The sequence below is a fragment of the Calonectris borealis genome, chromosome Z (assembly GCF_964195595.1).
Source record: "Calonectris borealis chromosome Z, bCalBor7.hap1.2, whole genome shotgun sequence".
NCBI lineage: Eukaryota > Metazoa > Chordata > Aves > Procellariiformes > Procellariidae > Calonectris > Calonectris borealis.
Genome location: NC_134352.1, coordinates 55,913,861 through 55,927,097, shown reverse-complemented (window position 1 = coordinate 55,927,097; position 13,237 = coordinate 55,913,861). Strand labels below are relative to the sequence as shown.

The 13,237-nt window shown below is 40.6% G+C and overlaps 1 protein-coding gene across 1 annotated transcript; it reads left to right on the top strand.

Annotated features, from left to right (window-relative positions):
* The first annotated feature begins 388 nt into the window (after positions 1-388).
* Positions 389-9,189, top strand: LOC142075386 (monocarboxylate transporter 13-like). Its single transcript, XM_075136625.1, has 4 exons — positions 389-1,163; positions 4,967-5,110; positions 6,275-7,081; positions 8,963-9,189. The coding sequence occupies exons 1-4, from the start codon at positions 962-964 to the stop codon at positions 9,187-9,189; spliced, it is 1,380 nt and encodes a 459-aa protein (XP_074992726.1). The 5' UTR covers positions 389-961.
* Positions 9,190-13,237: the final 4,048 nt, after the last annotated feature.

The window sequence follows — 13,237 nt, the reverse complement described above, 5'->3', positions numbered from 1 at the left end:
GTTTGCAGTATTCCTGGAACTTATGCAATGATTAAATAGACAGTGTCAAGTTTGAGAGGATCCCATAGTCAATACCTTAAACTTGAATTCTTTTGGTTTTAGATGTCATTTTAGTATTTCCAAAAGGGAGGTGAAATCTTTCTTTGAGAGGCTGCCATTTCCATGCCCACTAGATTCAGACTTCCAGATAAGTGAAGTAGCTTCCATTTATTTCCATTTACATGGATACCCAGTAGATTGAAACTGACAGATTTCCTGCCCTTTTAAGGTTAGGAATCGTTTCCTTTTTTTTACCTCTTATTCTATCACACCAATCATACCACTCATAGGAACAACTTAGCAAATATTATTATGCTTTATCCATACACACAATTATGATGAGGGGCTGATGAGTGCAAACAACTGCCTTCATGGCTGTGAAGTTTGTGAAGTTTACTGCAATGCCCAGAGAACGTTAGAAAGTATGGTATCCTGTCAGGCATTTAATTTTCTAATTGTTTGCTATAATGTATCGGTTTGAAAAGTGGGTGGGATAAGGTTCTTGAAGTCACTAGAATGGGTAGGATCCTGGGCCTATCTTTGAAAATTTTAGTGTCTGCGTCATCTTTTTTTCCCATCGTCTTTTCTCCTATTTTCACATCTGCATGCTTCTTTTTTCTGCCCTCCTTACCTGAATATTTTTCTTTTCTTTTCTTCATTTTTTTGCTTTCTCTGTTTTACTTTCTACTCTGCCTTTTGTCTCCTGGGGCATCTGTTTTCCAGGTAATATTTTCAACCAAACCACTGAAATGCATATTGTATTTTCACTTGGTAATTACCTGTGTAAGCCATTCCTAGAATCTTTTAATTCATTTCTTTAACACTGGGCCTTCTACTAATTTACAGATCTGTTAAAAATCCTCACCACCATCACTACCACCCCTGCAAAAAAACCTGAGAGAAGATCTGAGAATTAGAAAAGATGCAGGCCAAAGACAGCAATCCACCAGATGGTGGCTATGGATGGGTTGTGGTAGTGTCTGCCTTCATGGTGATGGGCCTCACTGCTGCCGTTCTCAAGACTTTTGGTCTGTTCTTTGTTGAAATCCAGCAGCATTTTGATGAACTTGCAAGCACCACTTCCTGGATCACATCAGTAACTATTGCCATCTTTCATTTAGGAGGTAGGTAGAAGTGCTCCTCTAGCACTTTATTTTAATGTCTTAACTACTCAAGAAATTTTGAAGAGCTTCCTTAAAAAACCCCACAAAATGAAAACATGTAAGGACAATACTTCCTTCTTCTGTGTCTACAGAAAATTGGCATTTGTTTCCTCTCATAAAAATCTATCCATGCCTCAGACATGGAATGGGTTAATGAGGACTCTGTATTTACACAGGAATCTGATTGCCTTAAAGAACTTCGTGTACCTAGACTCATGATTCAATTTTCCTACAGGCTTTGAATCAAACTCATTGCAGATAATCCCAAGAACTGCAGAGCTTGTTGGATCAAGCTCTTAAACCAGTTTGTGCACGTTCACTGACCTCACAGTGACTGTCACTTTTTCAACGTACTGTAAGACATAAGGACTGTGACCCTGACAGACAAACTATCTGCTACCAAAATGATGACTCTCAGTCCTGCTTTCCTCCCACTTCTTTTTGTCTTCACCGAGATCCCCCTTCCTTCCATGTTTTGCCAGGTCTGGCTCTGCTTTTCCCCCCTTAGAATGATTCCAAGTCATTGATCCAACAGAAAACTCACCGAGTTAAAAAGAAAAAAAAAATTCAGTTCACTCATAGAGAGCATACGGAAGACAAGACCATGCAAGCAAAGAGTAAGGGAAGAGAGAGTGAACAATCCCAGTCAAAGGCAATGAGCTATGGGATCAGGTCAAATACCACAGCTCGCCAAACAAAGGAGGGAAAAATATCAAACATACTGCAGTTGACTCTTAGTTGTTTACAGCCTCCTGTGGGCCCTTGTAAACTGGATGATCCTTCACCATTACGGTGAGGATTCCAAACATGTGCAAGCAGGAACTCTACAGAATTTGTGAAGTCCGCTCTACATATTCTCATATAGATATATAGTTGCAATAGGTAAGTATCCTTACGTAATAAATGCTATCATAATTTTGTTTGGGAAGACGCTTCATTACAGAGATACTATATAATTACATGCATCCTACTCAGTCCACACCTATCAATGTTATTGCTTGCAATTGCAGTACTTCCAAAGATCAAAAACAACTGATCTTTCTTTGAAAAACGTATTCAGAAGAACAAAACAGTAATTCAAAGTCAAAGTAAAAAGATAAAGCAAGTCATGGGTTGAAAAGATTTTATCAGTTCCATAAACTGCTATCCTTGATGCCCGATTTGCAGTATTAGACGTTGTTTCATTCTGACAGAAATGATTAATTGAAAAATCAATGAAAACCCTGCTTTTTCACCTACTTCACAGATTACAGAAATGAATAAATGGGAATCTATCAATTTGGTTTATAAATTAGACTTATCACTGGGCTATTGTGATACTATTTTGTCATTCAGGCATATGAACCTAATGAGAAAAAAAAGCCAACGTAGGAGGATAAAAAACCTCAAAGTCCTGTGTTAGTTTTTTTCAGTTTTTTGTTTTTCTTTTTAATATATATTTACATTATATAGGAATGCATCAAGGATAGAGTATATTAAATAATAATATCAAGTATAAATCAGCAAAACTATATTTGCCTAGCCAGGTGTGAGGCTGGCCTACTTCAAAGAAGGCAGCTATAATTTTCAGCAGAAATTGTTTTTCATCCTTTGAAATCCTATGGAAATAATCCGCTCTCAGTGAATACAGCTTGGTGGCCAAACATTCCCAAACCCTTCTTTATAGCAGTTCATAATGTCTCGGGTCACTAGGTAATTTTCCTTATCTTCTCCTGCCTTTGCTTCATTTATAGGGACCAGAAGACTTTCTGCTGAAGATCATCATTGAGCATCTTTCCTGGCCTGGCTTAGTCTTTCTTAATATGTTCCTCTGGGAAACCTTCAGTGTCATTTGGCTCAGTATGAAGGATGATCAGTGAATTATTAGTTTTTCCCATTTGGATCCTTTCAACAGCAGCTCTGTGTCTTGTGTGGAAGGAGAGCACGTGCTCCTACTTTTGGGGTTTGCACCTGCAACAGACTGTTCAATTTACCACAGCAAGGATTCTCCCCGTCACACGCATAGTACCTTCTCTTGGTACTGATGTACATCTCCCATAACCTTTCTCTTTGCACTATTATTGTCATCCTTTCCATTGTTTATAAGTTTTCTGTGTATTGCCATTTATCCTTTCAGACTCTGGACCCTAGCTATCTTCTCCATTTCCAGTTCTGTGGCTAGCTTCTTTCTTCCCCCTGCTACCCCATTTCAATTTCTGGCTATTTCTTTTCCTCATTCTCTATCAAAAAAATTGCTTCTTGATAGTATTTCTGCTCTAGCTGCAGATCTTTCTCTTGTCTTTAAGCACTTCCATGGATCTCTCTTGTTATCCTGAGTCTACTTTTCTTTTCTTTTGTTCATCATATATGTATGATTCTCCAACTGTATACGCTTTATCCTGTCTCATCCCTTCCACTACATCTTACAGACCGTGACTGAATTCCAGTATCATTTTTACATGCTTACCAAATCATTGTATTTTTGCTGTAAATGCTGATGAGACATTTGGGGTTTGTATAACTTCTGCCACCTACCTGCTGTCAGACAATGTAATCCTGCAGATTTTGCAGCCATTAATATCTCTCTGCCAGGTTTATTTCACTTGTCCTAGCTACCAAATTCTCGTCATTCTTATCATACTTAACACTGGTGAACCTACAACAATCTGCCCCTACAAACTACTATAAAACCTCCCTTGCTGACTGCCCTCTCTTCACTGTTTTCCCACTTATTTCAGTTTATAAGCGTGGTCCTCCTTAACCGAGTTTCATTTTATCCCCGAACTCCGATTTCCAGAATATCAGTAAATTGTAGGAGCCGACTCCCTGTTTGCACCGCGAAGCCCCACCGAGAACGGGCGTTACTTGGGACCCCTCTAGTGGCCACGGTGATTAAAAAAAATCCTATCCTTGGGATTTGAAACTATCCCCACAGAACAGGGAGTGCCTTTTGTGATAGGTATGGCCTTCATCTTAACTCTGTGAGCTGATGGAAAAATAGCCAGGCAGTATAACTGACCCTTAATCAAGCAAAAATATCCCTAGCATTTCAGGTGCTTCCAGACAGTGAGTGACTAGAGACCAGTGCTTTGGTTTTTGGAATTGCTGCACCAAGTCAGATCTGTACCTGGTGCAACTTTGCCATCGCGTTGAAGAGTTCCTGCAGTCTGCTGAGAGAAACTGTACCACTGAAATAAAAATCTAAGAAATGAACTGCAAATTTCCTGGAAAAATACTACCTCAAATTAAACCTCGATTTTTGATCCTTTATAAAACTTGTGCAATTCCATGAACAGATGATTTTGCAAAGCTCTGGAAGATAAAGATTAGTTTTCTCCAGAAAGTTTTCATGCCAGCCATATCAATAATACACTCTCAATAATACAATTTTTATAGATTAACCTAGAGATTCTATGGCGGGGGTTTCTCTTTCTGCTAAAAGCCTACACGAATTTCTGTCATGTTGCTAGTTGTATCCTTCCATGAAATTCAGTAGAACTGTTCTACAAGGAAGGCACTGAAATGCTCTTTCCCTCTAAAAAAAGTCCACATATTTTGAATATATTTTAAAATCTGTGCTGCAGGGACAGTAATTTCCTTATCAGCAAGAATCCAATTTTAACATCTCGATTGACCCCCCCCCCCATGCAGCAGAATTTAGGCTGTTTGAGACAAACATTATAAAGGTATTTCTCCTTCAAATGCTTTATTTTACTGTTGGGTCCTGTCGATCAGCTTAATGTTCCTAACGTATTTATCTTTCTCCTATTTTGCTGCTGACCCAGCCCCTGTTGCCAGCTCACTATGTGTACGGTACACCCATCGGGCAGTTGTGATCACTGGAGGACTCCTGGCTTTTTCAGGAATGGCACTGGGATTTTTTGGACTCAACATGGTCTGGATGTATGCAACGACTGGCTTCCTACAGGGTATGACATTATGGCTTAATGGATTTCTTTCACCAGCAACTCAGAGCCTTTATTTGAGGGTGCTAATGGTAGGAGTTTTAAAATCTGATTTCTGTTTTCATTCTATGAGCAACTAGAACCGGTAACCCTCTTTAAAGGTCATTTCCCTCATGTGCCACTCTGGAAGTAAGAATTTGTGCTAGAAACCTGCAATGACAAAGAAGGTGAATAATTAGATGCCAGTAATTTTCACCTGCAAATTATATGCAACCAGAAAATGAAGTGTTGTTTTTTTTTTTTTCTCAGAGCCAAGAGGTCTGTGAAGGTTTAAAGAACCTAAAGGGTGCTGCAGGAGCGTTGTAGATGGTTGTAGGTTGTAGCTTGGAGGATGTAGAGATCCCAAATTTTGTACTTTCTGTCGAAGGATCTTATGTTTTAAACACAGGCCCAGACTTTCAGTTGATTACAATCCTTTGCTTTACTCCAGGTGAAAACAGGCCAGAAAGTTGTCTCCAACAGCAAGCAGGTTTTCCTGGAACAGGAAGTGAAGCTGGCAGGGAATAAAATAAACCATTCCCAGTTCAATGCTGGATGTCTGAGCAAATGTCTGGAATTTGAGCCCTTTGGCAGTCCTGGGCTGCCAAATAGTTTCTAGGGAGCCATTAAAGTCACTGTAAGTTAGAGCAGGTTTGAAGCCTGCTCAAAGCAGTCAGGCAAGAAAATGAAGAGCAAACAGAGGTGACACACCGGCTTCCTCCACGTCCTCCCTCACTTTCTACCTGAACACAGCTCAGCTTAACCCAGTGATCTGATCTCGTACCAGCCTTAATTAGGACAGCATGGACACTCTGAATCTGTCTAGTTTCAACCACATGGCCACGTGATTTCTCAGCCAGTGGCAAATTTGTCAAACCAACTTTTTTTTTCACAGAGAGAATATAATAGTGTATACTTCAGACTCCTGCTTTTTTGCTTGAACATACAACTTATTCTTACAGAACATAGGCCACAAATATACTCTTACACATAGTACAGCTGAGCTCATGCTTCTGCTAGGAACAAAAATGTTTTTCTTTCACCAGTTTTTAACTCTGCATATGTAGGAGCACTGACTGCTTCAATTTCCACCTTCACAAAATACTTCAATAGTGTCTAACTGGTGCTATTTGTATTGGTGTTTTTCAGGACTTGGGATTTCCTTTTCATGGACACCCGCCATTAGCATTGTTAGCCATTATTTCTCCAAGAAAAGAGCTTTGGCCAATGCTATTGCCAGTGCTGGAGAATGTGCCTTTGCATTCACGTTTGGGCCATTTTTCCAGTGGTTGATTAGTCAATATGGATGGAAAGGTGCCCTCTTGATCATAGGTGGCATCCAACTCAATATTTGTGTCTGTGGAGTACTGATGCGACCCCTGGCAAGCAGCTGCCTCCTTGAGGCTAGCCATTCTGAAACTGAGACACCAGCTGGCAATGGTGCATCTAGGATAGACAAAGAAGATAAGTCTCCTGTCACGCAGAAAACCTTCAACTGGATGCTTGTGAGGCGACCGGAGTTTGTACTTTACGCCATTTTTGGCATATTAGCTGCTATGAGTTTTTTTGTTCCTCCGTTATTTTTAGTTCCACTCAGCTACAGCCTGGGAATAGACGAATCGTGGACTGCATCACTCCTATCCATTTTGGCTATGGTGGACTTTGCAGGCAGACTGCTATGTGGCTGGTATGCCAATCTCCACGTTACCAAAACTGTTCATTTGCTGACAATGACAATTACACTCATCAGTACTTCCCTGATGCTGTTGCCACTGGCTAACAATTACCTGTCCTTGGCAATATTCACTGGCTTCTATGGATTCTTCTTTGGCACAACAGTCGCCGTTCACATTACAGTACTAGCAGATGTTGTAGGCATGCCAGATTTTGACAGTGCTCTAGGGCTTTTCATGCTCATTCGAAGCACTGGAGGTTTTGTGGGGCCTCCTCTTGCTGGTAAGTTAAGATGATACTCTGCCAAAACAGTTTACAAGAAGAAAGGGGAATGTTAACCCAAACTGAAAAAATCTGGATCTGGACCCAAATTTCCCCCTTTTTTAGCTCAGGGGCATCTGGACCAAGAAGTATCTAAAAAGAAAGAGTCAGTCTAATTCCTCTCCAAAATATCTTGCTCCCTCTTCTCTCTGTGGTTTTAGAGATACCTGTCCAATATGAAAGCAGGGAAGAATGGGAGAATTCGCGTGGTGGTGGTCCTGCTTTGCGAATCCCACAGAATCCCACTTGATGGACTCCCACTGTCTTGCAATGAAAGTGTACCTTTGGGACAAGCAGCAGATCCATAATTTCGGAGAAGAAACTGAAATTTGAGACTAGTGCTGTTGCATAAATTCTGGTATTGTTGGGAGGGTTTCTACAGAAGGTCAAATTGAACAGCTTGAAACATTAGGCTATGTGAACCTCAAGGAAATATTCACAGAGATGCCTGCTGTTTTCAGACAGCATTTGAGCTAACCAATATAATAAATCGGGGAGGCAGCACACAAAAACAGTGGGAAGAAAGAGCAGACAATGAGACAGCACATGGATTTATGGGCTGGCAATGAGACAAAGTCATCTTGGAAAAATGCAAGACAAACAAGCTGCAAGCTGTAGGGACTTTACAAAGTGATATGGAGACAAATGACCAATGTGACTTGTAAAATGCGGATCTGAGTCCTCATTCGAAGACCACTGCTCACGCACCACAGTGACTTTTGTGGTAACGACACCACTAATAGGTTGCAAATGAATCAGACTGAATACGGGAACATTTTAATCCATTTTTGAAAATACAGGAAGCAGGAAGATGTATACAGATTTGAGACAGAACAGTATCAAAAGTATGTTGGGAATATCTGAATAAAATACAAAGATAACAAGACATTTATATAGTGGCTAGTCACTAGTACTGATTACCTGGGGATCAGTGCGACTCCTTTGTTTATATACAGTAAGCTAAAAAGAAGGTATGGAAGAGGAGGGAACCCTAAGTGCTTCTCGAGCTCTCCTCCCCTAGTTTAAGAGTAAAATCTAAAAGATTTGGATTCAGAGTTCCTTTGCCTAAGAGGGCTGATGTTATATTGGAATGTAGGGCTAGGGAGTACACTAAATGTGGACAAACTTTCCAATGTGAGACCAAGCAGGCAGCCTTCATCAGCCCACAAATGAACCTGCCATTGTACCCACAGAGCAGCTGATACTACCACATAGACTGCTGCCGTACTACTACTATACTACTGTTTTTTCAGTACGGTACACAATGGCATTAGGCATTTTGGTTGGCTTAAAGCTATCTGAAAACCAGGTCTTTTTGTTAGCAAACATCTGTGACTCTTTGTAAAATGATGAACTTTGAAGCCCATAACACTGCAGGCAGCCTCTCCAACTGTGTCTCCAGGAGAGGCCTCTTCTTTCCTTCTTTAAACTCTCTCGTGCTGTACAGTTATGGTCCAAATTACGGCAACTGATGACAGATTACGGCAACCACAGAACATGGGTCTACTCAGATGATACAAAGCTGCATGATTTGTTTTTTTTTTCTGCCATTACCTTCATTGTCTGCCATGTTTTAGGTTGGAAAGTGCTTCAAACTGTATAGTGTTTTGTTTTACTAGCAATTCACATATGCAAAGTAAATGAGACGTGAATTGTGTTTCAAATTTTAAAATGCTATAAAGGGGTGCTCCATACATTCATGATGTAGAAAGCTGCAAGACAGGTATGTCTTGAGAGCATGCCAGCATACTCCCTTTGTGAGAGGAGATGTTCACATTGCTGAGCTAATTCACATTAGCCTGTTTTCTATCAATCAAATTGCTGTCATTTGTTTCTCTCCAGGTCTGATCGTGGACATGGCTGGAGATTACAGAGCAGGCTTCTACATGGCAGGAGCCACTCTTGTCCTATCAGCTGGATTTTTAGTTGCTTTAGATCAACTCCAACAGAGAAAAGAAAAAGGAAGCCAGACTAATACTAAACCAGAAAAGTCAACATTACCCTACCCTTCCCTCCACCTCCTGAAGCTTCAAAACAGAAGGTATCAAGAACATGACGTAGTGGTGTGACTACACCGGACATCTTACAGCATTTCAGGACATATGGAAGTGTTTTATTTTCTCCAAACTCAATATTAGTAGGATTTATAAAATGATGGAAATTTTAGGTAGGAATGTTTGAAACTGAGGAAGAAAGTCATTAGTTTACAAGCAAACCACACCAATAACCATTATCATATTATTTTGATGTTGAAGTTGCATTTTGACTATATAAGTCTTGAACGTAGTCCCACAGGGCCGCAATAAGCAAACTAGGGAAACTATGATCTAAGTGAAGTTACCATGAAGCGTGTATGCAGCAGATAGAAACCCTCCCCCCAAATACAGACTGCAGCCATCACTATCAAATAGGAAGAGGCAGCAGCTCACAGATGCTTAGCTTGGCGAAGTAGTGTTCAGTATTTTCAGTAAACAAGTTGGATGTGAACGCAAGAGTACACGAATATAGGTTTGAGCTGAAGGATTTGCAGGTACTCTACAGAGCAGGGCTGGAGTCTGATAAATAAACAAACCTGATAAATGGGGAAAGTTACATGAAGAATTCAGCAGAGAGAAATGCAGTCCTAAATACCAGAAGTAAAAAGCAAAATACACACACATAAAATGGAGAAGGATTAATGAATAACAGAGGAAGACCTAAGGCTACAGTGGACTTCAAACTGAGTAAGAATCCCAAATGCAACCCTATATTAAAAACAGTAAATTACTTTCTGTAAGAGAGAGGAGATAATGATGCTTGCAAGGTTTTAACTGGAAGAGGTACGTAAGTTGCAAAGAATTAAGTGGATCAAGAATGAGAAAGGTTAAGAAAATAGAGCTGAAAGAAAAAGTGTAAGAAATAAAGTTTGCCCAGTTCAGAAAACTTTAGAAAAAGGTTGTACAGAGCCTGAGAAGAGCCTTCAAATCCATACTAGTTTGAGATAAAGACAACACAATTGATTCCTTTCCTTGTTAAGGCAATTAGTAATTGATATAATTTGCAGCAAGGCAGAGTTATGTAATGGGGAAAAAACATTGTAGCCTGTTAAGCATAGAAACAGACTATAGAGAGAATATGAAAACATGGAGATATCAGAGAATACATAAGACATGAGGCAGAATCTAAATATATTCAATTGTGCTTCAGAACAGTGGGATGAACTAGATGACTTCCTGGGGTCCTCTTTGTTCCACATTTCAACTATCCTGAGGCTCTTTGAGCAAATATTCAATTTATGAGAATAAAAAGAGTCTGTATCCAAATCTTTTTTTTGGGGGGGTCATTTTATTTTATCAGGGGGAAGAGAGAATGTAAAAGAAGGGAGGAAAGGCTGCATCACATTTAAAAAGAAACAGTAAAAGGAAAAAACATAGCACTTAAAAGCTTTCAAACTATTACAAATGTCATAGCTGCCCTAGTTATGAAGAGAAATTTTTACCATTGAAACACTTTATCTGTGAAGCCAAGTTTAACATAAATCACTCATCTAAAATAATTATTTCTTGTGTCATAAGAATAACAATTATTTCAAAAATTTAATTTAACTTACAGGAAATTAGCTGAACCACTAATAAATCAACTATCTGTGAGGGCTTGATTGCAGAACACACATTGGAAGGGACACAACTGGGTGGGCAAAGTCTTGTAGCAAGGCCCTGAAATTTCTGAAAAAACATTTTTCAATCATGTCAATTGAAAAACTTAGATTTTTCTAGAAAGTATTATTCTTCAGCCTTCTGCATTGTTCCAATATGTAAAATAACTCTTCTTTTTATAAAAAGAAAGGAAGAGGACTTGTTGGGGGGAGGGGGAAGGGAGAGGTATTTAATAGATGCAGTTTCCACCTCTGACTTTCTGTTAAAATTCTTTATTTTATTTACAAGCTCTGTCACCGATTTCTGTATTTTGATGTATCCTGACATCTGACGTGGGCAGTAAAGACGGCTAGTGGCATCCTGGGCTGTATGAACAGGGGCACAGACAGTAGATGAAGGGAGGTGATTATTCCCCTCTGCTCTGCAGTTGTGCTTCCATTTTGGGGCACCAAGTACAGGAAAAAAGTTGATAAACAAGACTGAGTTCAGCAGAGGGACACTAAGAGGCTGCGGGACCGGGGCTGGTTCAGCCGGGAGAAGGGGTGGCTTTGGGGGCACCCAACAGCATCCCCGGCACTGATGGCAGGGATGGAGGAGACGCAGCCGGGCCCTTCGCAGCGGTGCCTGGCAGGAGGGCGAGAGGCGGCAGCGCAAGCTGAACCAGAGGGGCTCAGGCCGGAGCCACGAGGACAGCCCAGCGGTGGAGCCCAGGGAGGTCCCCACCAGCCTGAACAGGATCCTGTGACCCTCTGAAGGGAGAAAGGAAAAATTGTTTTTTTATTCTTTTTGCTAAATGCACTGAATAGTATTAGTCACCTGGACAGTGTCAGCTGATGACTACTCATCTGTTTAACAGCACAGAAAAAATACCGAGTGTTTGTTTTCATTTTGGGACTGCTTTTACTTCAGCTGTAGTGGCAATATTCCAAGCTAAGTTTCACTGGACTATTACTGTGGGGATTACTTGCAAAGGGCTGTTTTGTTCCAAGCTGCTAATGATGTAGTCCGTGTTGCCTATATTCACTTTCTTCAAACAAAGAGTTTCTGAGATGGCCTTAGAGACCTAAATCAGGAGCTCACCTGCAAGGAGTTTCTCATCCCAAACCAGTTAGCCACTCACTGGTGGAAACAGGACTGTGAGGCTTTAGAAAGCACCACCATTCTCTTGAATCCAGGTATGGCCTCCTGAAATTACATGCAAGGAAAGTCATAACTCTGCCTCACCTTGATAGCGCCTGACTGCATCCAAAAGATTTTCACCCATGGTTGGTCATCCTGCGTCTCATAGAAAAAGTCCCATAAATCTGACCAATCCCCCGGGCTCAGAACCTCGAGTCAACCACGGACAAAGTAGCAGCAAAGAAAAACACTGCCAGAAAGCTATCCAATCTTTTTTCTTTGGAAAAATAAGGTGCAGGAACACAGGCACCACTGCATTCGTGGCCTCCTCTTGGCATAGCTACTACAGGATTAAGACTACCATTCCTTCTGTACTGTACATCGTTCAGAGATGGAGCAGAGGGAGATGGGTCTGACACTAAGGACCACAGTTTCACTTGGAAATTACTTGAGGAGGAACTTACTTCCATGAGCCAGGCTTTCAGGATGACAACATATTAGCTGTGTCTGTGCAAGGCAGTCTACAGGACAGCATGTTGCTTCCTGGAAGCGCCTGCAGTTGAGGTACCAGCAATTTGAGGAATAGCTTCTTTTCAAAAAGCTCCAAATCAGGCCTATAGTGGAAATGTTCAGCTCTGGTAGCCAGATAATACCTACTTTAAAGTAAATCCCGAAACCATGGAGAGATGAGGATCCTCAGCATCAGCTGAAAGGGGTGTAATCTCCTTATTTACTCTTACTGTGTTGTGTTACTGTTAATGTAGATTTAGCACTGAAAAATCGTTTAGCAACTACTTGATAGTTTCCACTGAAATTCCCATAAAACTCAAAACTAAAGCCTTTACTAAATCAGGTGTCAAGGTAGTTCTGTTTCTTTGCTCTGCCTGCTGTAGGAAGCCTCAAATGCCAGAGAAAAAAAAAAGATTATCAATTAAGGGAAATAATAAATAAAAATCCCAGGATCTTGTCCTGGAAAGATGGAATCACACTGTCAACAGCATAAAACCAATTGCTATTCCTTTTAAAAGTTCAAGCATGTTATTTTCAGACTAGAAGCATTCATTTCATACGGATCATCAAGATTCATCAGAGTGTCCAAGGCTTGCCACAGGTTGCTGCCTACCACAAAAGGCCTGGGTTGCTTTGGTGTTTCTCCTAAGTACTCCTCCTCTTCCATCCTCTTCTCCTTCTGAAATGTTATCTTTAAAAAGGTAACACCTGTGGAATCCATATGTCAATTCCAGTGACTTTACACTGACTGAGTTAGCAGCACCACCTCAGAGAAATAAGATTTTGTTAAAAAAATGAGATCAGAACCAGGACATGGTGTTTCCCCTTCTCATCCACCCAATTCCTCAATAGC